Here is a 27,961-nt window from a genome sequence, read left to right as displayed (position 1 = left end):
TTGGAGGTGGATTTACACCTGAACTCGACAATAACAAACTTCAGTGACTCAGGACGTGTGGCTGAGATACAGCTGGAGTGAAGTGTGCCGCTATTCACGATATCTTTACAAGAGAAGGAGGAGCAGTGTGTTGAAGAAAGTACACCATTAGATCAATAACAAGACCAATGGAGAGAAGAAAAGACAGGGACAACAGCCGATAGAGTGGAAGGACGAGAACAGATATATTGGACAGATATTGTCCTTGGATTAAGTATTATATTAGGTTTCCATGGAGAGTTTTACTGCACCGTGAGCTGAATGAATGACACGACTTAAAACTTTGGGGACTCATTTACTTTCAGTTTTTTGGCATGAAAATAGTCAGTGCGGGAAGACTTCTGCTACTGCAATTGAGGGGAAGTGTGTTCCTGAACAGTGTGTGAGCTGGAGAGGAACTCAACACCTGCAAGCAATCAGTGAGTTGTTTTTGTTCAGCCCTATGATTTTCTTATAGACGTCTTCATTTGAAGGTAGAAATCAGTGAAAACCTCATTACTCCGACAAAGTTTTAGACAAGGTTATTAGCAAAATATTGGTACTGGCCTTGAAAAAACTATATTGGTCAAGCCATAGCGCGAGAGAGAGCAGCAAGAAGAAGAGTGGTGATAAATTGAGTGTGTAGAGACAGATGGCTGCAGTAAACAGAATTATAACTTGATGAGGCTAAAATCAATACTATATTATTGACTTGTGTTGATGTACTCATAGACACTGATCTCATTGCAGGGCAGCTTGAATATTGATTGTCTGACTGGAAATCTTATTACACACACACACATTCAGCACCATTTGAACTGCTCAAGGTACAATGGATTTGCCTGCTCATCAGATAGCAGCACTGTGCATCCAGTCTTAGAGGCAGGGCAGAGCTTTTGAGAGGCCTCAGGAGGAAGTTAAAGTTCCGTCTGTCTTTTCATTCTTGAGACACTTTCCTTTTAGCGGTTGACAATGCCTGCAAAAGTAAATGGGAATTGGGATGCATTCCCTCAGTATCAGTTCATTCAGTTCCAGTTCTTTCTATGACTGGAGCAATTTGGAAGTGAACCGGTTAGAGAGGCTTTGAGGAGCATGTGTAATATCTAGTGTGGTGCAGATAGCCCAAGGCATCTGCTGGAGATCAGGAGTAGCTTTGGGGTTTGACCTATCGTAGCGATTGTTGTTAAAGGCCACGAAAAAGAAAATAGTTATAGACTGTTAGACAGAGGGAGGGTGAGTGTAAGGCAGGTGTGTGAGTTAAGCAGGGGGAGTGAGAAAGTTAAACAAAAAAAAGAGTGATGGTCAAAGAGACTACAGGACCTTGGAGGCAGTGTAAACAAATAAACACATAATCTCTCTTTTCAGGCTTACTCCTCACTCTCTCTCTCTTTCTCTCTCTCTCTCTCTCTCTCTCTCTCTCTCACACACACACACACACACACACACACACACACACACAGTCAGAAATACTGATCAAATTCTCCATTTCTCTGTTTGCCCTCCAGAGAGAGCCTTTGAACAGAGCAGATCCATCTTGTACGCCCTGACCTCCAGCTTCCTTGCTCACTTCCCCATGGATATCACACTAGCCACCTCTTCATAAAACACACACACGCTGCTCAGCAGATGGGAGCAGCAGGAAGCAAGTGTAAACACATGAAGACATAAACTCCACCACCATACACCAAGCAGTAACAGACCTCTTATATTTGCGGTTTCTTTGCTTCAGTCTATCTGCGGGCTGCATTTCCCGCCTCATATAGTCCACGCTAATGCACAGACGATATCGATCCACTCTGTATAGTACAGTCGTCCTCACAGCAGCTCAAGATCAGATGTCTCTGTACGCCTCTATTCACATCACATCCTGCCTATTTTGCTGAATGTTCTCTCACCGATTGAAAAAAAGGAAGCAGAGTCTGGAGAGACTTTTGAAGTTTTGAAGTATTACTAATAATAAAGTTTATTTATCCACCAGTTGCAACGTGCTTTGTAAAGATGAAACAAAAAGATGTCCAATAAAAGAATGAAATACCCAACAATAAAATGAGATAAAACGATGGAAAGAAACAGATTTAAACCAGAAAACGCGTCAAAGGGGAGACATCAATGACAGGCTGATGATAGTTAACAGCTAGGTAGCTAGTAGGATCAATATGTACACAGCCAGCTAACACACCCCCTAACTTCAAATCATTAACTTCTCAAAAAATGCTAATTTGGTTAACTTGTGTCTTGTTATGATCATCTGCTTCCAGAGTTCTCTATCAGCAATATCACTGCCTTCCTAGAAGCCAGCAATTATCTTAGGGAATGCATTTTTAATGGAATGAGGGCCAAAACTACGAGTATCAGACCCAAGCTGCAATAAACCAGAGTTATCTTTCAGCTAGCATACTTGGAAACAGTCACAGCTAATGAAATGTCCGAGTGAAGTTGGCTCGCTCACTCCGTCCTCTTTTCCCTGCTGTTTTCTGGTTAATTGCTTGCTGTGTTATCACCAGCAACTGTCTATCGGTGGAGCAGCTTGAAACTGCCAACAGAAATGTTTATTGCGTTATGCGTGTGCTGTTACATGTAGTGTTACTCATCAAGACTTTGCTTTATAGCACTGAAGGTGATAAAAATAGAAACTCCACAGGGAACCTTTTGTATCATCTGAAGTTGTGACTTATCTGTAAAAGCACTAGTTATTACTTCTTTCCAGTGTTTGGTGTTGTGCACTGTTGATGGGAAGTTGAAAGACTCTTTTCCAGTAAATTATTTTTCCGTCATTATCTCATTCTGTCAGAGGACTGTTGCTTGATGCTCTCATTCTTAGACCAGGCCTCACATTGTCATAGGCTTTGGGAACCTCCGGGCTGTTGGACCACCTGCTGTTTATTCTATGTCTTTGGGAAGCTCGGGGCTCCCCACAGCACCGACCACAATGAACACCACTGCAGTCAGGCCAGGGGACTCAACCTGTGACCTTGTTTTTCCCAATTCACTGCCTGACGAACATCAAGGCCATTCTGCAGCAATCTGTCTCCTGTCTCCATGTGTCTCCTGACACAACAAAAGTCTTTCAGTTTCCTTGCAGTTTTTTTGCCTTCTTGTTCACTGCCATTAAAAGCCACAATACTGCTCTAAAAATGAAAGAGTGAATCTGTTGAAACAATTTCATCTGATAAATCTGCCAGACACTGGAGTTGTGGTGTGGGGAACAAGTTGACAGTAAATGAATATTGATTTTTCCCGCCGTGCTGTGCAGCTGGTTTCTGGCCGAGTGGATTTGCTCTTACAGAGTTGTCCGAAGGTGGGCTGTTTAATGGGGTGTTCTGATTTCACAGGGAGTTTCAGTGCCGGTTTGTGGTATGCTTACATGATGGATTGGCTGCTGAGTTTTAGTTGTGATGTAGGAGAAGGACATGTGGGTTAAAGAGAAAAGGCAGGAGTTGATGGAGGAGAGGAAGGAGCAGCATGTGTTCAAAAGATATGTTTGAAATGTTTAAGATCACAGATTTTACACGGTGATGTCTTTCCTCAGATTAATAAGATTTGAGCAGCCAGGGTATTTATAGTGCTGCCAGTTAAAATCGTCTGTGGTATGTGATCACTGCTGCTCTCAAATGGGATTAATCACAGCTCCCCTATATACAGTCTTTGCAAAAAGAGGCTTGAAGACAGCATATGACTCAGAAAATAATTCAGTCAGGCTCAATTAATGACGTAACAGGGTTGTAAATTATTAAATATTATCTCGACGTTGCACTCCAGTTTCTACATGTTTCTCCCTTTGCATGAAGAAAGTGCTTTTGATTCCGTTGTTTGACTTGAGAAAAAAGCACAGCTGAATTGAAGTGAAAAAACATTAATAGCCAAGTGAAACAGTGAGGGTTTGTGTGGGTGTAAAGCAGCTTATTATAAAAAGTGAATTGTGAAGTGTTAACTAAGGCAAGAGGTGACGGGGTTGAGGCAAGGCGCAGGGGATTTGTTAGACATCTGAAAAGGTCACAAGAACGCTTCAGTAGGAAATGCATGCAGATTTATAGAAGTGTGCGTGTGTGTGTGTGTGTGTGTGTGTGTGTGCGCGCGCGCAGGTGTGCAAATGCTGCCTACAATCTGGTTTTACTTAAGTTATATCACCTCCACAGTTACCATGAAGTGAAACTGAAAGTGATTCTCTCATATACATTTTTTAATTAATGTTAACATCTCCTGGAATCTTTCAGAATATCCTTGTTAAATGCAGACAATTCACAAAGCTGTCAAAAGTCAGTGGGAGCATACAGTGCAGTGTGCTAATTATCTGTGCCTCTGTTGGCCAGGGCATCGTTAATATTCTTTGAATCTCTTGTAATCTACGACCAAACACCGTCTGCACAGCCTGCAGTGGCCATCATCTAAAGCATTCTCTATGCTTGCAGGGCCTGTCATGTAATCAGCAGTTATAATTACCTCTTACCACGGACATATTGGCACATGTAAGAATGAGAAAGTGACCCATCATTTTAATCTGCATGTAAAATAGCTCAATGTAAGAAGTCTTCTTTCATTTGACATCTGATACTGGCCAGTCAGGCCAGTCATGTGAGGCTTTGATACGATGCTATCTAATTCAATATTTAATAAGTGATCAACATGATAGAGGGGAAACATCAAGTGAAACCTTTAACCGATGTGATCTTATGCAACGTTTTGACCAAAACCATCTGGCAAGCATGTATGAATATATTCCACTGTTATCTCGGGGGAATTATTGTGACCAGAATGATGGAAATTATGTTTAAGAGAATTATGAGCTGGACAGGAAAAATGTAATGATGATGAAAAGTCCCTTGGATGGATGCAAATGCTGAGCAAATTATGAAATATGAAATTCATTTTTTTCCCTCAATTAAAGCACTTAATATGTATGGAGCTACTGAATGAGCTGTATGAATGATACATTAAATAAATAAATGCAAGTAAATTCTTTGAATTATGGATTAATGAACACATTTTTTTCCCACAAAATTCAAAAGATTAAATGTAGTGATCATTCTAGGGAAGATGAATCTCAAAACATAAATTACACAAGACTAAGATGTATTAAAGCAAAGCCTAAATACTCGTGTGAATGTACATTTAGGTCTTGTGTGAGTGTGCTGTATTAGTGCGTCATGTTAGCCCGATATGGTGTGAAGCTCTGTTTGCTCTCAACACAAGATGTTTTGTCAATGAAGCATCATGGTCAGCTGAATCACTTTTCAGCTCACTTTTTTTTTTTTTTTCTTTGGCAAACGATGCTCAAAGCCAGCTCCATCAAACAGCACCTCCCTGAGGGGCTGCACCTTAATTGGCTGAAGGATCTTAATGGGTGGGTTTGTAATGTTAATGTGTGCACTGACGAGCCTCCACTGTCTGTCTTAACTCCAGTGCTGCTGCTGGGCATTTTCCTCTACACTCGCTGGAGGAGCTACAAAGGGCTGAAGGAGGGCGTTTACCACGTCTCCGCCCACCATGACGGCTGGGAGGACATCCGAGAGAATGTCCTCAACTATGACGAGGAGGGAGGCGGGGAGGAGGACCAGGTACGCCACTCAGACACACACACGTGCATGTTCTGTCATCTCCTGTGTGGTAAAGCCAACAAATGATGTTACAGAGACACCTCTTGTGGGGATACACTCAGTTTTACAGAGAAGCACTCTAACACTCAGGAACACATGACTAGCATGTTTAATGTGATACTTGCTATTAAACAACTATTGCACTGTACTTTTGTGTGGTTGCATGAAGGTGAAATGTTTTCAGCTGCATAATTTTAAGATCTTTCAATGTGGAAGAGCTTAGCTGTGGATGCAAGGCAGCAGTTTTCAAGTGGATTCAGTCAATTCAATTTGTGTGTGTGTGTGTGTGTGTGTGTGTGTGTGTGGATGTGTGTGTGTGTGGATGTGTATTACTCCTGCTGTGGGGACATTAATCTGTTTACACAGTCACACTGTGGGGACTCGCCTTCCTTCAGGACGAAAGTCCCCATAGCTTAAATCATTAAATTTCAGGGTGATGGCTTGTGTTGAGGTTAAAGTTAAGGTTAGGGTAAGGATTAGGGTTAGGTGAGTAGTGGTTGTGGTTAGGGTAAGTAATCATGAATTTAAGTCCATGTAATGTCCCCAAAAGTGATGGAAATATGTGGAGGGGTGTTTATGTGTGTGCGTGTGTGTGTGTGTGTGTGTGCTAGCGTTTTAATTAGGCCCACACAAAATCCTTATCTCCCCTCTCCAACAGCCACTGTAACCCACAAGCACTCAACAGTACTTAAGAGCTTGCATAATATCACAGCTTTGATCGAAACAAATGCATGTGGCTGCTATGTCGCAAAACACACACACACACACACACACACACATACATACACACACACACACACACACACACATACACAGACAGAGAGAAAAGACTTGCATACAGAGATTGTTGTTACACCTTGTCAGTACCCCAAAACCCTGAAGGTATTGTCCTCTCTACTGTTAATCACCTGCAGTTAACACACACACATGCACACACAAATGCACGCACACACACACACACACACACACACAGTCCTGATCCCCGTCAGCAGAGCAGCTGCTGCAGTTAATTCTCATGAGTCTTGTTTGAAGGCTCTCTGGGGGAATAAAAACAGCACTTTCCACTCATCACATAATCAGTTTTACAAAGCGACCCACACCTCCTCCACGCGAATCTTTTCTTCTTCTTCTTCTGTATCCCTCCGTTTTTCATCTCTACTGCCGTGGTTACAGTTTTGGTGGAATCACATTCATTGCGAAGGTAACGGCAGCTCCACCACTGCACATGAGAGACCATAGAAAGAGACGCCCCTCATCTCCTTCCTGAATCACCTCCACTTGCATTTTTTATCTTCTGGTCTGACACACGCACACACACACACACACACACACACACACACACAGACGCTCAAAATTACTGTGACTTCTATGAGACAATAAATGGAGATAGATTGGAAACTTAAATAGGTGGAACATCCACAGTAAACGTAATGGGGACAGCTGATTGTTTTTCTGCTCTCTCTTCATTTTTCTGCCCTCTCTCTGTCACATTTCATTTCATTTTTTCTGTCTCATCTCTGTCCCCAAAACTTTCTTTCACTGCGCTCGCTCTTCTCTTTGCTCTTATCTGTCCTTTCGTATGGATTCAGTGCTAACTGGCACTTCTCTCCTCTGCCTTGTCCGTGTGTGTGTCGATGTGCTGGTTTGTGTGTGCGTGTGTGTCCAGAATGCCTATGACATGGCGGAGCTGCAGAAGTCTCTCCAGCCGAGCCCAGCCCAGTCGGTGCAGTACTGCCGTTCCAGAGCCTTGCACCACCCTCCTCCTACACACCACCACCACCTCCTCCACCAGGCGCCCCCCGCCCCACCCTCCGCCCAGCCGCTGGACCCCCTAAGCCGCACCGCCAGCTCCACCACCCTGCCGCCCTCAGCAGCTTCCACCTCCTCCACCGCCACCACCACCACCAGCCTCCGTAGGGACATCCCCCCCACCAGACTCCCAGCCCAGGGTCAGGCCCGCCCCTCCCAGCTGGCACGCCGCTCCCTGTCCTTCTCCAGCCAGGACCTGGCCCGCTACCTGTGCGAGATTATACGTGATGCTGACCAGCATCCGGACACGGGGCCTTTCGACTCCCTGCAGGTCTTCTCCACTGAGGGAGGGGGGTCGCCAGCCGGCTCCCTCAGCTCTTTCAGCTCAGCAGGGCTGGACGGGGGGAGCGTCGTAGACGGGGGAGGAGAGGGGAGGAGGGAGGAGACGCTCGGGGAGTGGGGGCCTCGCTTTGAGAAGCTGCGGGCGCTGTACGAGCGAGCTGAGGCCAGCGACCTCTGAGCTCAGACACACACACTGATGGGACCCTGATAACGGGCTGTCCTGCAACAATCAATTAGCAGACGCTTTGCAGCCGCCGAGGTGGGAAAGCAGCGAGAGACTGACTGACGGAGAGGCTCGCTCCACATCCCTCGCTCACTGACAACTGACACAGAAGGTGTTGTATTTACTGGATGATGAGCCCCGTCAATCAACATGGTGGCCTAACAGACAGATGAAAGTGTCCCTGCGAAAAGAGCCCGTCGCTCTGTACTCCCTACCTTGGATGACAATTTTGCAGACTTTCTGGAGCAGACGTTATCAAACCTGCCAGTCAGGTTAAAGGCTTCAGAACATCACGCTCTACCTGGGCTACTCATCATGATGGAGCTTAGCTTCACTGTCGGAAAAATCTGTTCCAGTCAAAACCACTAAGACCCCAAATTTCCTCTATTTTCGAACACTCACTGTGAGCTGCTCTGGATGAGTGTGAAAATGTGAAATGAAAATGTTTTGGCAAGGTTTTTTTTTTTTATCTACCTGAGCAAATCAATGCCACATAAAATGTATTTTTTAGCAACTTGCTGCTGAATTAATACTTTGCAAAGAAACAAAGGACTCTTAGATTCTATATATCCCACATTACATGAGAAGACAGTGAAGATGAGAGGGATCATACTGAGTAGCCCATAAACGTAAAACAGAGTCTGGAATTCATTATATGGTGGACACATTGTGTTCTCGCTGCCTGGCTGTACACAGCTTCTGTCAATGTTTGTATGAGAAAAAAGTGCTTTGACCATCACTGGGTTGTAGGGTGAGATTTATTTTGGATTTTTTTGGTAATGTGTCTTTCGCTGGGTTGAGTAATTCTGTATTGGTTGGGTGTTTCAAGTTTCAACGCTCTGTGGGTTGTAAGACATCAAGCTTTCTACTTACTACTGCGCCCTCGTCTTTGTGTGATTTCCTATTCTCATTTGCACTCCTCCGCCGCTCGTTCCTCCTCACCCGAGGGAGGGTGCACAAAAATCCAAACAGCTTTGTAATAAAGAAATGGGAGCGGACGTGCGGACTGAGGGAAGAAGGAAATACTTGCTCCGTTGCTCTGTTTTGCGTACGCTCTTCCTCAGGCATACCAAATGTGGTGGCTGCGTGAGACTATATTAACAGACGATTGCTTGGTAGAATACAAACAATGTCAAATGGCTTTCCAAGGTGACTACTCAACAAATACAAACAGGAAGAGGAGGAGAAGCGGGAGGGTGAAGGGGATTTAGAATGATTATTCATATATGGAGTCCTGAGCTGTGGTACCTCTGCTATATACGCAATTCACACACACATTTACCCATTGCCCCTTGCTAAATTACTGCACACTCTCAGCTGAAACAGTGTGATAGGCCTAATTGTGATTGCGGGAAAATGGACCGATAGAAAATTGCAGGGAAATAACTGCCGTTATTATCCTAGTTGTGAATTGTCAGCACAGTGGCAAGTGTTCCTCTGATTTGGCTCGTCATATCAGGTTGATGGATCTTTTTCCCCCCTCTACAAAAGGGAAAGAAAATACTCCCTGCTGTTTTTGAACCAGTGAGACCAATTTGTCGAGAAAGAACGAAAGGCGAAGAACAATGAAGAGCAGCGATGGGGAAGAGGAGTCTGGAGAGGACCTGTTCTTCTCACCTTTGATAAGAGCAATGATTACAGGGTAGATGGTGGAATCAGAGAGCAAATGAGCAAGGGAGGCAGAGAGGAGCCATCGAATCAAGCGCCTGGGTCTGTGGTGAAATGTGCCACCCGTGCACCATGAAGCTCCGTCGCTCTGCAGAGAGCCGCAGAGAGGGGGGGGACATGCTGGGAGTAATGGTTTTCTGCAGAAGCAGTTAGTTGCAAATGACATAAATACAAAAGTCATACGTCCTCACCCTGCCCCTCCTCCCTCTCCATCTAATCCTCCAAAAAGCCAGCCTGGCTTCACCTGACATTTCAGGCATGTATAGAAGTAGCAGCAGCACCTCACTGTGCTCTTTTTATTCGTCTTCACGCTGGCAGAGCCGAGCCTGTCGGCACAGAGCAGTTAAAGGGTAGGAGTGTGTGAAAACACGTCAGGCCACTAATCCTAATAGGACCTGATGGCTTGCTGTCATGCTGGAAAAAACCAAAGGATTGCGGGTACTTTCAAAAAGGATGAGAGGAGTCAGTTCCCAGATTGCGGCTTTCCAGAAACATGCTATTTTGTGAAAGGCGGAGGCAACAATGCTGCTTTTAAAAATAAGAGACTTGGCGGTCAGGTGAGGGTGCAGTACGCTGTGGGATGATGCCTGAAATAAGACACACAGGCTTTTCTTCTTTTTTTTCCAGCAGTGGGGGTTTCCTAGAGAGGGATGCTTGTTTTTTATTCCTCCGTAGAGCAGGGCTGAGCCTGAGCCAGGCAGAGCGGTGAATGAAGACGCTTCATGCTTCACTTCTCTCTGCAGCTGTAAGGAGCAGCGACTCACTTCCCACCACCATTCATTTGTACCATATAATGGCTTCTTAAATGTTGTGTTCTGGGTGCAGACATGTTGTGAACAAAGTTAATGTTTTTACCTCATTTGTAAATACAAAGATAGATTAATAACAGTTATTGCTTTTGTCAAGAAAAGGTGGGTTTAAAATGTGCAGCTTCTGAGAAAAAAAAATCAAACCAAACATATCTTTTTTTTAATCATCATGACGGTGATGAGTTGAGCTTTGGACAGTTATGTGTTTTGTATTTGCTTTGATCTTTTTTTTTCTCAATAAATTCATCTATTTGCACCAGTGACTGCCGAATTGTGACTGCGTCTAAAAATGAAAGTGGAGAAATAAAAGAAATGGAGGATCTGGCCTCACATAATGACAAACAAGGAATTTACATTGTTGAAAAAAACACTTTTATTGATCATACTGCCATTGAACATGAGGTGTCTAAAATCTAACACTGGCATTGGAAAAGAGTTCCACTCGACTCAGGTATCTCACATATCTCTTCCACTAATATACGCTGAGAGCAATTTCAACTGCTGAACAAACGTCTACTTGTTCAGATGTTTGTGGATATGTAAAATGTCCCGCAGTAGAAAACCCAGCCGTACTACATGTTAGTGGATTCTTGGGAAAAAGAACGAGCAAAATGGAGAAAAATGACCAAAGGCACTGACACAACACGGCGTTCCTCTTTCAAACCAACTCAGAAGCAGATGGTTTCACTATTGGCAGATGTCCTTATTGGTAAAATGAAACAGTACTTGTGCTGAAGATGATGATGTTCAGGGACACGAGCTTCTCTTCAGCAATTATGCAGCCTTTAAGGAGCACCACTTCTTTGCATTTATCTCAGTGTGTACTCAAGAGTGGCCTACATGCTGGCTGTCAATCACCTCTGAAGTGCCATTGAGTGTGCAGTATATAGTGTTTCCACTTCACACATTATTCCCACCGTTTTTCTCCATGTGGACGTTTCATAGTCATCAATAGGTTCAATGTATTGACATGGCACTGGCTCAGTGGGGTCATCTGCTTGGATACATCCAGAGAATGTGGTTTGTGTAAGACTGCCACATGCTTCATAACTGCAGTTCATCATAAAATCCAATTATCTAAATAGTGAAATTAAGAGTAAATTTGGATTTTGAACCACGCTTCAGGATCGAAGATCCTCAAACATGGATCAAAACCACAATTAAGCTGAAAGATATATTGACCCAAACTAGCATTTACCCCAGATTCGCATTAGAAACATTCAACATTCAAGAGATTAAACCATGGTGCAAGATGCAGAGAGGAGTGTTCAAACCTAATATCCTAAAACAGAAGGACGACAAAAGAGTTAGGTGAAAACATCATGGCGTCAACATGAATGAGAAGTCCTGGAGGTGCTCAGAGGCGAGGAAAGACATCTCCAATTAAACAGCTAATGAGCTAATCCAATCAGCACGAGGGGCAGTCCACAGAACGTTTTATCAACGTGTTATGACAGGGTGTCCACATTTTTTTGGCCATGTAGTGTATAAGAAAATTGTTTCAATTTGAAGAATACAGATACAGATTCGGATCAGACCAGCCCCCCCCCCCCCTTCATCTCTCTCTCTCTGCTCAAACTGTTCATCCACGGCAAACTTGTTTTTTGTTTCAGCAACATCGACCAGTTCCTTGAAAACGAGCCTAAATGGAGTGCCGAGCTGAATTCTATATGTGCGTGCAAGTTAATGGCTTTTTTCAAATCTTCTTCCTTTCATAAAGAAAAGCATAGGCAGATGGTGCGCCTCCACATGAGCTACTAATCCCAATATGTATGGAAATTAAGAATGCGGGGAAAAAAAAAATGACATTAGTACACTCTGATTAGGCAAACATAATGGAATCACTTCACTCTCAAATAAAGCAATCAGACATCTCCTAAATTAAGCATCCAATATGAAGGCGGGGGGGTGGTGGGGGGGGGCAAGGGCTGGTGTTCTGCACTGATCCCTTTGGTATGCATTACAATGAGGCTGCGCAGTTAACGAACAACATGTTTTCAGACGCCAAGCAACAGCGTTCATGCATCTGCGAGAGTGTGGATTATCAAAGACGGAGGTCCTTATTAACAAGTGTACAAATATAGGCAGAGTGCGATGAGGGAGTGAGGGGGAAATGTGTGCGTGTGTGTGTGTGTGTCATACGCACATAACTGCTCACTGTGGCAGGAAAGCCTGACTGGCCAACCCATAATTACAGACAGCTCCAGCCTCTCTATCACCTCCTCTGCTCGGCTTTCCCGTTTTTCAAACGAAGAAAAGGGAAATGAGGAAGAGGTTGGGGTCATTGTGAAGCCATGCTTTCTAGCGCTCTCATCTATCCTCTGCTGCTGTTTAAACATGAGTCTCTTCTGTCCTCCCCACTCCTGCTCCTCCCCACCTTCTTTCCCAACCACAAAGCCTCGGTTTGATATGCAAGTGTTGGCCCCCTCTCTCTCACAAACTATTTTGGATTGCGGCGGGGAATCAGCATCGTTGTCACCCTGCTGCAATTTCCTCGCCACTTACATTATTCATGTGTGTTTGTGGCTGTGTGTGTGTGTGTGTGTGTGTGTGAGAGAGAGAGAGAGAGAGAGAGAGAGAGGGAGAGGAGACAGTGGTTGAGGCTGCTGCTGATGAGAATCACAGAGCCAACAGCGAGCACAAAAAACAACAACAACAACAACAACAACAACAACACTGTCACAAATACCACTTGGTAGCAGCTTTGACCTCAGTTTTACAGCAAAAACACACTGAAGCACCAGTGGAAGCGGTTTCCACCAGGGCGGGAATCGAAACTAACTAAATTATTTGTTTTTGTTTTCAGGGGTAATTGATAACATCTATCACTGTGGAGCCAAATGTGCCTTACTAAAAAGTGCTAACTGGTCTGAGACCAGGCTGAGTTAAGCTAATGGTCCTACTTATTCCCACAGACACCACAGCTGAGTAAGACCCCACCCTGCAACGATTCTCCTCCTGCGACTGTTTTAACAACAAATCCCAACTCAAGTTCCAGTTTTTTTTCTGGAGCTTTCAACTATAATACATGGTCTTCATCGGGGGACGCAGTGTGCTCTGTTCTCATGGACATGGAGCTTTTCCATCCACAGCACTTTCAGCAGGCTGTGATGGATGCATGAAAGCTGCACAAAATTGGTCTTGATCTGTGGATTCGCTTACAGGGATGGAGTTAATCCATGTGAATTTTTCAGCTTCACTCTGTTGAACTTTGAGCCACACATCTGTAACCAACAGCAAGCCAGTGGTGACCTTTGGGGGAGTGGAGAGGTGCAGGGTTCAAACCAGAGGAAGGTCTTGTAGCTGAAGAGCGGTGTGGTACCGTCCACTTCTATTGAACCTCCTTCGTCTGCTTAAATAAGGAGGTGGTTTGCAGTCAGTGCTATAACATCTTTTGAGTAAACTGGAAAATTGTCTCATTGGCAACCAAGCAAGCTTCTTGACAAGCTCATTTTTCTCTCTTTAATAAACTCTTTATTGAATGAAATTATGTTCAATCCCACCAACAAAACGGCCCATCACAGTACAGGAAAAACACAGGGATACTCTGGGGGCTACTGTGGCTGACTAGCGCTTGCACGTCTCGGCTAGCTGGCGCGTTAGTTGGTAGCCCGCCAGCTACGGTGGTCTCGTTCACCAACTAACCCCTCCAGAAGTTCCTAAAGCACCAAGTTTCTACAACCAAATATTTCACAAGGACATGCAGATTGATTTTGCCACTGTCTGGCGAGACCAAGCTTTAACAGCTACTGAGGCTGAATGCAAGCACATTTCTTTCCATGACAGCTGAGGTCAGCCACTAATGCAGCTCAAAGGTAATTAAGTGCACCTTGACTAAAGCCGTTTTGTCAAAGTAACAATTCAGAACATTTCTCAATGCACTTGACGTCTTCCATGGTTTTATTCCTCGTGGTATTTACAAAGAGACCATTGCTTCATTTTTAATCAACACCGTTCAAATGTAGAACATTCAAAACTCACTGGCAGTGTGCACGTTATTATTTGATGCCTCGTGTCTACTAACATCTACCTTTTATCCCCTTTATCACTGATGTGTCACAACTGCAGTGTTAACAAAAACATGTAATGCTCATAAAAGTTCAGAAAACTTTCAATTAGAGTTGGATTTGAAAAAATGTTTCCACTAATCTTCTCTCTCCTTATTTGGCACTGAAGAGCTTAACAGCAGACATGTAATATTCTGTGTTTAAGGATTCATGATGAGCAGATTTAATAAACGCTACTGAACATCACACCTACTCTGCATGAAAGAGAAAACAATAATTCAAAGTATTAGTAAGTAGCAATGAATAGAATATTGTTCATTTCACGATGCTGTGAAGGAATGACACGGACTACTTCAGCTGAAACTAAATTAATAGTGGCTGCTTGTGGTGTTCCAGACCCAGCTTGGAGGTCTGATAGTTGTTTGTGTTTGCTCATCTGCACCAGTGAGAGCTGGGAGGAGGGCGGGCAGGGCGGGTGGAGACAGAGCAGCCCAAAGCAGGACCCCTATAGGTGCTTCCACACTCCACTAACTAAAACAATGCAGCCCCAAGCCTGAACCAGCCCACTGCCCTAACACCACAGTTCACAGAGCCATGTGTTAAAAAAATAATGGGCATGATCACAGCTGGGCACAGTGCAGAGAGGAGGCTGAGGAACACTGAGGATTCAGTGCTTTTATCTCTTCCTCTGCTCTGCCTCTCTCCCCTCTGGCCTCTTTCTGTTCTTGCTACTGAGCTGCGCTGGGCTCTGATGAGCTCCTGGCACTTTTCTTGCGTTTCTTCTTGACCCGGTACACGTGGAAGGTTTTGTTCTGGAACGTTCTGGTGAACAGAGAGGCGTAGGCCGCTGTGTCCGTCTTGATGGCCTCACAAAATCGAGGGTGGGAGGCAGAGACGAGGTCCGGATCATTCTCTCCCGGTCCATCCATGATCTGATGGTACAGAGGACGAGCGCGTCAGCGGCAGCAGCAACAACAAAGTCGGCGTGTTAATCAATGCATCATCAACGCATCTGAGATATAGTTACTGCAGATAAATCAGCAGCAGGGTGATGGACAGCCTCTAACAGCCTCTGATTCCACTTTGCATTCCTGCCAGCTGGATCCAGCAGCAACTCCTGCAGGATTTTCCTTATTTATTTATTTTTTATGGCCAAATTGCTAAAACATCTGCTCGCTGTTTTGAATTTGAAAGAATGTCTAACATGGCAAATTATTTTAGCATCAAATGTAAAGATGCTGGCTCTAAAGAGGGACTCCAGGGACTTGAACTGCACAGAGATTCTGGCTTGATGGATTGAGTAGAAACTGGACGTAGACACTAGAAAACGGTTATTTGGGCTTGTATTTAAAGAATAATCCTACATATAACTCATCAGCGTCACAAAGAACAAACACATGAACAAGATGCTGATCATCAGTATTAAAGGATCCTTTTTCCCCTCCGAACTTTAATTGATTGTAGCTTATTTATTCATGAATATTTGATATTATAGAGGAAGATTAAGATTTCAAAAGATGTTTTCAGGGACTTTAAAAGCCTCATGTGGCCTTTAAGCTTTGGCCTTGAATATTAGAAATCAGAAGCTGTTGGAGTCATTTCATTTTCAAATACAACTACTCAGGAAAGAACCCTTAAAGTAAACACATAAAATACATAAAAACAACAACACCTGTTGCTGTTAGAAGAGAGACAGCAGGAGAACGTTGGAGAGAATTCAAATCGACGGTTTCAACTGTTATTTCCATTTCAGTCTCAAAGACAGGGCAGGTGAGCTGCAGGGACTTTGTTAAAGGATTGACTAAAAGAGGAGCACAAGGTGATATTATTTAAAAAATGTAGTGCAAATATTCTCTGGTAGTCGCAACTTAAAGGAAGGTTGGGATGCCATGTAAACATAACTAAAACAGGATGTGATCATTTGCTGATCCTTTTTGACGTACACTCAACTGAAAACAGCATAAAGATTCAACATTTTACCTTCATTGATTTTTGTAAATATCTGCTTATTCTGAATTTAAAGCAGCAACATGTTTCAAACAAGTTCAGACAGGCGCAACTAAAGACTGGGAAAGATGTGGAATGCTCCAAAAACACCTGTTTGGAACATTCCACGGGTAAACAGGTTCATTGGTAACAGGTGATAGTATCATGATTGGGTATGAAAGGAGCATCCTGGAAAGACTCAGTTGTTCTCAAGCGAGGATGGAGCGAGGTTCACCACTTTGTGAACACATGATTGGATAACGGATGTTACTACATGAGCTCAGGAAGAGTTCGTAAGACTGCCAGTGAACTCAGCTCGTCTGCAAATCGTCGCCTTCAGTTTTTATTTATGTTAACACAGCCTTCCTTTTTTTGGAATCAGGGTTGTGAAAAAACAAAACAGTAAAACAAAAGAAAGTAAGAGAAAAAGAAAAGGACAGACAGGAGTAAACCCAGTGTTCCTTCAATAAAGCTGTCGACATGTCAGAAGTTGTGTTTGCTGCGTGACGTGTACTGTCACACACACACACACACACACACACACACACACACACACACACACACACACACACACACACAGCCACACTGACTGCGTTTCATGTGTCTTACACCACACTGAGCAAGACAGCCAGACTGAAGCTTGTCTCGCCTCTGGTAATCCAAATAGCCAGCGCACAGCATTCAACATCAAACTGAGGAGAGGGAGGGAGGGAGGGAGGGGTGAGGGGCATGAGAGAGAGCGCGACAGTCAGAGAGTGAGAGACAGTGACGTGCAGATGAGAAGTGAGACTATTGATCTTTGTGGAAGCTGAGAGCTTTCGCCAAGTCACAGGAGCTGGCAGAGGGGTCTGCTTCACACACACACACACACACACACACACACACACACACACACACGGTGAGTCATGTTAAATAAATGCCACCCACATGTCCGTTGGCCAGGTCGAGCAGGTCCCGCAGTCTGCAGCCTCGCCTGTGCCTCCGCTCGTAACAGATGCTGTTTTCCAGCACCACGTAGTCGGCCCCGGCGGCCCTCAGGATGCTATAGACTTCCTCCGGGGAGCGTCGAGCATACACCTGATACACCTGCTCACACACACACACACACACACACACACACACACACACACAGAATGGAATTAGATTTGGCTTTTGTGGATTTTTGATTGCTTTTTTTTGGCCTAAAGATCATCTGGCTTCATAATTTAACACCAGCATTGTTGGTGGGAGAAAACTTCTCTCCTGGAACTCAATTACCAGCCACATTTATTTTCTGAATTACAGTTTTGATGAAAGTTGTTTTAGATTCAATTATGATGTGTTTACTGAAAGAATCTGAAGAAAAACAATTACGAGTGAAACAAAATCAGAGGGAGAACAAAAACAAAAGTGTTTAACGTAACAGATCTCCGACTCCAGAAAACCATTTAGCAGTTTTTCACCATTACACACATTTACAGGGACGCACTGTGCAGCCCATGAGCACTGGAAGAACAGGCTTTAGGTTTAAATAAATGAAGTGACGCATGCATGTTCACACACCAAATGATGATCTTGGGTGTGACTGTGATTCCCTGTACAGTGCACTATGGACTAGTGCCATTTTATTAGAATATCCAAGATCTGAGAGTGAGAAATTCATGCATTATATCATGCCCTCACAAACACCCACAAAGGAATGAAAAAAAAATGTCTGGGTTTGTGCATTACTGCTTAAAATACCACATTTTTAAACTACTTTATTTCCTTTTTTTTTCTTTTAAGAATTGCTGTTTTCAGGATAATGTCCAAATCTCCAGCTAACATGTATGACAGTAAAAACTACAGGTGGATGAATGATTTTGCAGTCCATGCTCAAACTTGTTACCTGCACAGGTCACTCACATGTTTTTATATTGTGGGCCTCAGTTTGGTGTTTAGTGACATTCTACATGTTTCTAATTGTCCACAAATCAAACGAAAAGTCCCAAACCAACAGTAAGCTGAGTGTGTGTGTACAGCATCAAAGCCTGATATATACCGTATGTTATTCCTCTGTGCCATAGAGCTTCAATGTTGTCCCATCAAAAACACATCTACAAGCCACACCGCTGCACTGGGTGACATTTGACTTCATGGCCATTTGCACACACAAAGTAGTTTATTTTGAGTCGAACCCACAGACACTGTCCTGCTGCTGGGAAAACTTGCTGTCGCACCAAACGTGTATTAATCAGCCGCTGAAAATCGTCCCCAACAAAAGCAGCATTTCATCTTGTTTGAGACAGGTTTGCTAAAAAATAAACTCCACTGACCCACTGTTTTAGCATAGACCTTTGAAAATGAAACAACATATTTATGACCCATTTTCACACAAATGCACTTGAGGCTGAACGGTTGCTTCCAACGCAGAATGTATGGCTGTTGGGTATGTGAATTAATTCAGAAAGGAGGGGAAAAAAAAGAAGCATATAGCTAACAAGAATAACTGCAGTCTATGTCCACTAATGAATTAGTTTGTAGTGACAAGCCCACAAAAGAGCTGGAAACATCATTAAGGTTCTTACAAATGTTTGAAAATGCATTTACACAGTTTTCCTCCTCAATACCACACATGCACACACTCACTGTCCAGAAGCTCTGCACCAGCGTTGTGGATCATTAATGAGCTCCACGCTAAGCTCAGGCCTCGCCAGCAGCTCAGCATGGCCGACTTCCCGCTGGGAGGCAAAACATAGGCTCGACTACCCAAGAGATGATCCACACATTACTGTCTGCTCATTGTGAAGAAGACCCACACAGAATTCCGAAGCAGAACAAATAACAGTTGAGATAACTTGCTCCAGTGTTTTCCATCCGTTGTGTGCGGTTGTGTTTCCAGCCAGTTTTTCAACCTGAATCACTTTTTGCGCTCAGTGTTTTGGATGTGGAGTTTTCTGTTTCAAATCCTTAGAATCCAGTCAATATCAGGGTGACATAAAGGCTGAAGATGTAAGGACAACGGGGCATGTGAAGGTCAAAGGGAAGAAAAATCCAATGACGGCACGGTGCAACGAGAGGAAAAAAAATATCTGGGTTTGAAAACAGTTTCATGACATTTAACACCGGGTGCAGACAGGAGGAGGAAGCGCTGCCTGCTGCCTTTCAGCACCTGCGATAACCAGTTGGGCTGTTCAGACAGGAGGCACCACAGCGTGCACACCCGCAGCTGGCTGGCTATCTGCAGCAAGAGTTTCAGTGTCGGCTGTATTTTGTCTGAATCTGGCAAGAAAAACACCCTGACAATCTATTAGAAATGATGTCAATGATACAGTGTATTGTCTATGATAGAAACGATCTGATTCTGATAAATGATGAAATATGCATCCCATGCTTGCCAAGCCTTCTGATTCTCCATTGATTGGCCCTCTCCTCGCTGCTCTCCTGAAAATCTGCCCAAACACTACATTTATTAGACAGAGCGTCTCTGCTGTCTGTGACTGTGTTTTTTAAATTATGTACTTATTACACATATTTGTCAGGTGTGTCTAAACACACACACACACACACACATAGGGAAAGCTTGCACTTGTGGTGTGAACCGCCAAGCTCCTGCCTCCTGTCTGAACGAGCCATAATAAATCATGTCATTTGTAAAATAAACAGAATCAAATGGAAACATTTAATTTACTCTGCTGGGTGTGAAAAGTGGTTTCCTCCATGACTGACATAGAAACCTTTTGCATCCCCATTAGCAGAAAACAAAAACAATGCTCTTCGACTGTATTTCATACATCACATACATTAATAAGATGCACTTAAGTGCAAGCGCCACCATTCATCTCTCCTTTACCGGAGCGCAGCGTTTTTAGGCTCCATTTTTCTTCTGCTGCTATTCAGTCCGACTTAATGGATGCACATTGTACTCAGTGCATCTGATCCCATATTCAGCCACACAATCACTGCAGGTCACTGGCCCTCATTTACAGACAATTCTCTGCTTTCTCACGCAAGACATTAGCAGGGAGTTGAGTGACATGGGTGGGTGAGGCGATGTGGTTTCAGCTGTAGATTTCTATGTGGAGGACAAAGGCTGTCATTAGAGTTACAGCAAGTACTGGAAAAAAGGCAGAACATTCTGACTTCCATTCCAGTCCCCAAATAATATCTACAGCTTGTATATTACTACAATATAATGGCAACCGAGGACAAAAAAAGGCATTAAATAATGTGTAGGTAGACTTAAAACCTGTTCCAGTTACTACAGCAGAGGAGCTTTGACTTGGTCTTCTTCTGAGTGAGGGACGGGGGTTGATATAGCATTCAGGTCAAAAAGTTAAAGTGAGGAATGAAAATGTTCTTGTGAACAGAAGGAACAGATCTGAGATCATATCCACTGTCCATACACCTCAGCTGACCACAAACAAGTAGTGAATGCTGCTGCTCAATTGCATTTTTAGGGCACAAAGTAATATTTACAGGCTGTGTAGTTGCAACAAAGCCAATAGAAATATGAGAACAGAGACAAACAAGAAATTTTGCTCTGGGCACCAAAAATTCAGGCGGAGACAGAGTAGAAGTACATCTGCTGCAGTTGAAAATGTTTCAGCTTGGGTGAAAATTTGTGGTTTTTCAGGGTTTATGGCACCATGAATACAGAGATGGGAGCAGAAAGGAGAGGGTCTGGAGGAAAGCAGAAATCATAGCAACCTTGGCAGTCGGAGCTGTCACACATCGGTTGTCCTTTAGGCGGCCTGTCCACTGAATGCTTGAGGACAAAAGATTGCAGCCAAAAGATAGAAACGCCACTCCAGTGGTCAAAATGAGCCCAAAAACCAATCCCTACCACACTCTCCTCCAATGCCACCATGGTCACGTCGCCAAATGAATGGAAACTACCAGCCAGTTACAAACATCATGCCATTACACAGTTATATTTGATGGAATTCATCTTTGTGGAGTCTGAGAGGACAGTAGCTGTCCATCTGGCATCTCTGCTTCACCACCCGTTCTTGTACTGTTGTACGTTTACGACTCAAATGATGAGTCATTTTTGAAACAACGGTTCCTTGATTTCAGACAGAGCAGCTTTCTTATTTCTAATGGTGAAGCTGTGATTGAAGAACAGTTACAGCTAGCTAGCTGATGAAGCTAAGGTTAGTTCCATGAATGTGCACTTGATGGCTTCATATGTAATATTGAAAAATCCAATGAAAAGCAGAACAGAGCTGCTAGCGATAGCCTAGCCGCTAACAGCAACAAGGAGATGATTAGATGATTAGATTCCACACAATCAGAAAATACGACACTGTGGATGTGCCAGTCATGAACAGGGTTTTTCTCAACACGTCCATGAGTCCACCAAAGAATGGATTCAGCTAATGATGTGCTTCCTGGCATTGTAAATAACTGAGTGACTTTAGGAAGTAGCCAAGCAAGCTAGTTAGCCAGGCATGATTCCTTTTTTTTCTTTTTTTTTTTTTTGCATTTACTCATTTGTACGGACATCATACACACAAGGTACAATACAAACCACAGTAGATCAAGGTGAAGCCTTTGAGAGTAAGTGCTTACATTGGAGCAGATAAGCATACTGTCTAATACATTTCTTACACACTTACTCTTAGGGCTGGGCGGTCTGCTGGTTCACACCGGATACCGGTGTGTATTCTTGTTATGATATGAATTTTTGATATATCGCCACACCGGTGTATGTGATTACACAACGTTCGGAACGCTGCGCCGTGCGACACTGTTTCAGACGGACCGTTTTCAGTGTTGTGCTTCTAAACATGCATTGTATGGGGCGTGGTGAGGGTAAACTGTAGTGCTCTGGTGTTACGTTACAGTGAAGATGGATGGGATAGACGTTGAAAGTTCCGAAATTGAAGCTGCAGAACCAGTAGAACACGATGACGTGTGCCAAAAAGAGAAGCCGTGTCTGTTGTTTTTTTGGGTGTTGTCGGGCTAAAGTTGTCACAGGAGGTGGCATCACGAGCCATTTGCTCCACCACCTTAGTTGCAAGCATGTCTTGGAATATCAAGAATGTATGAAGTTAAGATCAGTGCCCTCCACATCAGCAGGTAACAGGAGAAGAGAAAAGGAAAAATCGAGCCAAATGTCACTTCAAGGTGCGTTTGCTAGAGGGACTCCCTACGACAGAAAAAGCAAACGATGGATCGAGATTACAAACTCTATCACTATCCACCTAGCCAAAGACATGGGTCTGCTTAACACTGTAGAAAAAGAAGCTTCAGGCAGATGATCAACACGTTAGATCCCAGGTATGAAATACCGAGCAGAAAATACTTCAGCCAAGTTACAGTCCCCGACTTGTACCAATTAACCTGTTCAGTATGAGCACCGCCTGGACAGGGGGCAGCGAGATGTGCGCAGTTCAGACGGTCAATGCTCACGCTAGGAAGCACCAATCCTAACTTGTAGCATATCAGAATGACGGGGAGAAACTCAGCTAAAAGCCTCTACCAAGCATTGCCACCCAAAGGAAACATAATTCATACCCCAACAAATTATATGCGCATGTAACAAAAGATGAAAACAGCGTAGACGAAAAGAGCGTCTGCTGATTTCACCACTTCACGCAAACCACACAAGCTGATATCACAAGCTGATCATGACGATGTCTGCCTCCTCACTGCGCAACGGAAACTCGGTGAGCTGGCAGCCAAAGAGTAGAAGAAAAAAACTTCACTAAATCATAAAGTATGTCTTACTTTTGCTGTTTTCTGGTCAAAAGTTATATTCCAGCTCGAAAAATCGCTGCTAATATCTCCTCCTATGATCAATCATGAAGGTCCTGGTTGTTTACATAAAGAGGAGGGGGTTTCTAGAGTGGAAGGAGCGCTCTTCATGCGATATACTATCGCTGGGGTTACTTCCTTCTGGATCGTCATTGGTGTTACTACGGTGAATTTGGGTGCTGCCCCTCGAATCTCTTGACCCTGACTGGTTGATAGAGGTGTCGATCATCAAAATTGACCAGTGGGTTGCTGAGCTATTGACCGGTGTAAGTGCAGTTAGTTTCACCGCTGGGTCTCATTTACACATGAATGAGCAGAGCGCTCACAGAGGACACTGAGCAGGCGGAGGTGTTATTTTTCTGTTTTATTTTTTTATCATTTCATCCTTTTATGAGAGATAAGAACAAAAGCAAGCAGAAAAAAGGCTGAAAAAGTGTTTTCAACAGAGAGTTTGTCCGTATGCTTGGACGAGATAACGGTACTCAGCCCAAATGAGCGCCTGGACACACCTGTGTTAAAACATCTGTCTTCCAGATGAAAGAAAAAAAAAAATAGCGTCATAAACTGTAAAACTATTAGAATTTTTAAAAATACCGTGATATACATTTTTGTCCATACCACCCAGCACTACTTACTCTTCTGTTTTTGGTTTTGGAAAGGTGAGAAAAAAAGAGACAAATTAAGAGAAAATTAAATACCTTGAAAATCTGAATAAACCAGACATCCTCTATAGTTTGAGCTTCGAAGTATCTGCACTCAAACTCACCGTCAGCACATAGGAAATACAGACAAGAGAACTGAAAGGCACAATAATGACAACTTAGCAACTTAATAGAGGAGCGATTTTTTAAATTCTGGTAGACCTTGAGTCAAGATCTGTGAGACACAAACATATCTTCAAAGGGATTAACGAAGCACAAGGGGACAAGCACCAGAAACATGATGTAAATGTAGTTTTTCCATCATGCATAGATGGAGGAAAGGTGCAAATACAGAAGGTGGGGGGGGTCTGGAGAACTGGGTCTTGGGCTTTGAGCTGAAAAAAGATGTCAATCTGCAGCGAGTCTGGTGATTCTGTCAACAAGAGGAAACTAAATACTCAGAGCAAATGAGCTGCAATGACGGACTAATGCTTGAAAATCCAAACAAACCATGTTAATTAATGGTTATCCAAACAGCAGATTCAATTAAATGGGCATCAAAATGCAGGAACAGTCTGCATTTATCTATAGAATGAGTGAGTATGCGTTGTCCACAGCTGACTTATACTGTATGAAGAGCGTCCTTCAATTCATTGAATCTCTGCAGCCATCTGAAGGACACATATGTTGATGTTCGGCCTGCTATGCCAGAGCACAGTGCCATTACGCATAAATGACACCAGGCTGGTACAGTAACCCCACACCTCAACACACACACTTCACACCGCCTGGTTCTAACTTGGTATTCTGCCTGTTCGTGTGGGACATGCAGGATTACAGCGGCTCATTGATCCGGTGTGTCACTGCCTCCTTTCCAAGTTTTCCAAGACAAAAGTGGTGTTTCATGTTCTACTGAGTGAAATGCAGCTGAAATCCAAACACACACGTCCTATGACATCACTGTGCTAGCTGCCCACACTAGTTAACATAAAGTGCGGTTTTATATGATCATAATTTACTGGATAAATTCCTGTAAACATACACACATACATAGTTTTCATTTCCCTGCGCCTTCATGGACGTGACTGGCTCCACCTTGGATGAAAAAAAAAAGCCATTCCAACACACTCAAAGCACTGGGACTCACCCAAGAAAACATCAGATCTCACCCAATCATCGCAAAATCAGCATGCTTCACGCAACAAGATTTTGTTAGAAGCTTTGGAGACACACTTAAAAGGAAGCCGTTTGGATTAAAGACAGTACCATAGTGTAATCATGAAGAGGCAGAAAACATGCTTCCCATCAGTCACGCAAAAAAAGGAAGAGACGGACACTCGGCAGGTCTCACTTGTGATAAGCTGTAAATCAAAAACGCTCATTTCCTCTGTGTTTGCGTTAGTTTCACCCCACCATCAAACAACATGTACAGTGTGTTAGGTTCATTCTGCTGTCAGAGCCTTTGGCCGCTGCTCTAATACTTAGGATGGGTTCAGTGCAGTGAACGAATTTCCCTATGGGATCAATAAAGGATAACTTAAATTTATGGAGCTGAATGTTACTGCTTGGCTTTATGAGCTGTGAATGAGGTATCTGATGAAACATGAGCATTAAGAGTTCTATTCTACATAAAGTCACTGACTCAACAATCCACAGTATTGCAATCTCAGACCAGGCTCCAGTAAGTGTTACTCGAGCAACAGATCACCCTCCCAGATGGTGCTTTAATAATACATTACTTAAAGACTTTTATTGACTCTCTTGAGCAGGAATGGGCACGCTTCCTTATATTTAACAACACCCCAAAACATCAGCTTGTAATTTATGAGAAACGGCTGAAAGATGAATAATCCCATAAAACAAGAGGCAAGAAACAAGAGCTACAAGAAGAAGAGACACTGGAGAAGGAGACTAAGAGAACGGACCAATTATACTCTGAGGACACTTCAGAAACGAAGTACAAAAACTGCTTAACACCAGAACTGAATGGAGCAGCCTGCGAAACAACAAAACACTTTCAACCTGATTAAATTCCAAGGTTTATTCCAAACCATTGCATTAATATCATACTCCATTCTATTAAGTAAACTAATAGGAAATTACACTGTTTGCTTGTCGTTTCCTGTATTATATTAAGGTTTGGCAAATAAATGAGCAAATCTGATATGCATGGAGTGGGCGACTTAATGAATATATCAGCAATCTGCGACAAGAAAAACAGGGTAAAAACAGCCACATTAATTTCACACTGCAACCACTGGTTGTTGGTCTGAGGGTCACATGATTCCTGTAGGACCTTTCTTTAATGATGCCAAGGGACAGTAGTGACTGACAGAGGGATGAGCATTCTGTTCGACTTTTTTTAATGTCCAGCCACACGATGAACAGTGAAACTGACTCCACAGGGATCACGTGATGCACAGGATTCCTGAAATCAGCCTCTACTATGGACACGCTGTGCATGAATATATAAAATAACAAAGAAATAATACGAGTGTGATGAATGGATCCAAATGTAATGCTGTTAAAATAATGCTTGTTCAGCAAAGTTTCTCCCCTCCAAAACTTACTATTGATCTCAACAATCGAAAATGAAGAATTAAAAAAAAGGATGCTGCAAGAAATGTTCTCAACGGGCTAAACACCCCGACATGAACACTGCTCTGTTCCTCCACTGCTAAAGCTAATAAAGGCCCAGGACAGTGCTGAAGTTACAGACCTCTGCCATTCGTCTACAGAGAGAGAAAATCCTAATTAAAGCTCTCTCTTCATCTAGAACTCCATCCCAGATTCATCCTGAACAGACTGGTTTTAATAAAGGGGGACACTCTTCAGACCCTATGTGGAGGATGTTGTGATGCAGCATGCCAACGTGAATTCAGTCCCATCAGTCATCTCAAGTTTGGATGCACAGACGGCCTTTGATTTTGGAACTTCCTCAACCTGAAAAAAGATTCTTTATAACTTAATTTTACATAAATTATAAAGCTGACTGCATCAGTACTTAGAAATGGTTGAGCTGACAACCTGTTTGACTTAAAAGAGGCAAAAAAGGGCAAGGATATCCATTATCTCATTTGCTCTTCCCTCTTTCTATTCAGCCATTTACAAATAAGACATAACAGGAACATCACCAGATTCTAGACCACATTAGTAGAACAGAGAATCAGCCGGTAGGCCAACAAACTAGGCGACATACATTACAAACTGAAGCATGCAGTCCACAATCAGACATACTCTCTAGCCTCTCAGTCAGCGGGTCCAAATCTGAAATCTTCCCTTTCGATAAAACAACTTCAGACATCAAAAAAGTCAATTTCAAAATCACATCTAAAATCAGATATTCAGGGATAAACATTTCACAGGCCTAGACAGCCTGACTTCACACCATTTCTGACAGACCTCCAAGGAGAATGAGCAAGATGGAACAAATCCAAATCCTCCCAAAAGACCAGTATGACCCCAGTTTCACCGCCAGCACATGGGTTCAATGATAATAGGCAAAGTCTAAACATAAGCGACACAAATGAAGTGCGTTGGAACAAACAAATGTGCAATAGATATGAGAAATGCAATCACATACTCGACGATTTACGACTTATCAACACCTCCGTTCAAACCACAGAACTCTATGAAAAGCCCAGACTGAACACTGCTTTCACCACTTGGTGCCAGTGCAGGTAATGAACAGACCAAACTAAAATTACAGTTGAATTAAGATTACAATCAGATCATTGAAACTTGGGAAAAGCACTGCAGTATTAGAGGATGAAATTCAGTTATAGTAAAACACAGACTTGTAGGCCAGAGCTGAAGCCCTCTCCCTCAATGCACATCCACTCACACACATATCATACATACATGCACATAACAGGTCCCTCTAGATACTCATTTCCATACTCTTTCAGTTATACTCTTGGCTACATAACTCACATGTGACTACTATTACATACAATCCTACACACTGACAGAAAATGAAGCACATTTTCTCATATCGTTTCTAGGAATTTAAGTGATGGACTGTTCATGTTAATTAGCATCAAACAGCCAATTTACCAACTGTACAGACGTTAGCTGTACGCTAGGCAGCAACGGACATGCCAAAAGTGCATGTGGGAGTGTTCTTGTGTGTGTGTGTGTGTGTGTGTGTGTGTGTGTGTGTGTGTGTGTGTGTGTGTGTGTGTGTGTGTTCAGCTCAGCCTCT

The 27,961-nt window shown here is 43.3% G+C and overlaps 2 protein-coding genes across 6 annotated transcripts in view; one reads left to right on the top strand and one right to left on the bottom strand.

The window, feature by feature from the left end:
• LOC143323213 (neural-cadherin) overlaps window positions 1-10,710 on the top strand; it is a 305,557-nt gene extending 294,847 nt beyond the window's left edge. The window contains exons 36-37 of the mRNA XM_076734978.1: window positions 5,419-5,573; window positions 7,279-10,710. Coding sequence (XP_076591093.1) covers window positions 5,419-5,573; window positions 7,279-7,881 — 758 coding nt within the window. The 3' untranslated portion in view covers window positions 7,882-10,710. The remainder of the gene's footprint in view (window positions 1-5,418; window positions 5,574-7,278) is intronic.
• Window positions 10,711-10,758: 48 nt separating this feature from the next.
• The window catches only part of dpy19l3 (dpy-19 like C-mannosyltransferase 3), a 55,404-nt gene continuing 38,201 nt past the window's right edge, over window positions 10,759-27,961 (bottom strand). For all 5 annotated transcript variants that reach the window (XM_076734847.1, XM_076734760.1, XM_076734500.1 and 2 more), the window contains exons 18-19: window positions 17,324-17,482; window positions 10,759-15,342 (exon numbers count right to left, since the gene is read on the bottom strand). In XM_076734847.1, coding sequence (XP_076590962.1) covers window positions 15,139-15,342; window positions 17,324-17,482 — 363 coding nt within the window. In that variant the 3' untranslated portion in view covers window positions 10,759-15,138. The remainder of the gene's footprint in view (window positions 15,343-17,323; window positions 17,483-27,961) is intronic.

Source organism: Chaetodon auriga, chromosome 1, assembly GCF_051107435.1.
Source record: "Chaetodon auriga isolate fChaAug3 chromosome 1, fChaAug3.hap1, whole genome shotgun sequence".
NCBI classification, from domain to species: Eukaryota; Metazoa; Chordata; class Actinopteri; order Chaetodontiformes; family Chaetodontidae; genus Chaetodon; species Chaetodon auriga.
Note: the sequence above shows the minus strand (reverse complement) of the source record. Positions and strands in the feature narration are given on the sequence as shown.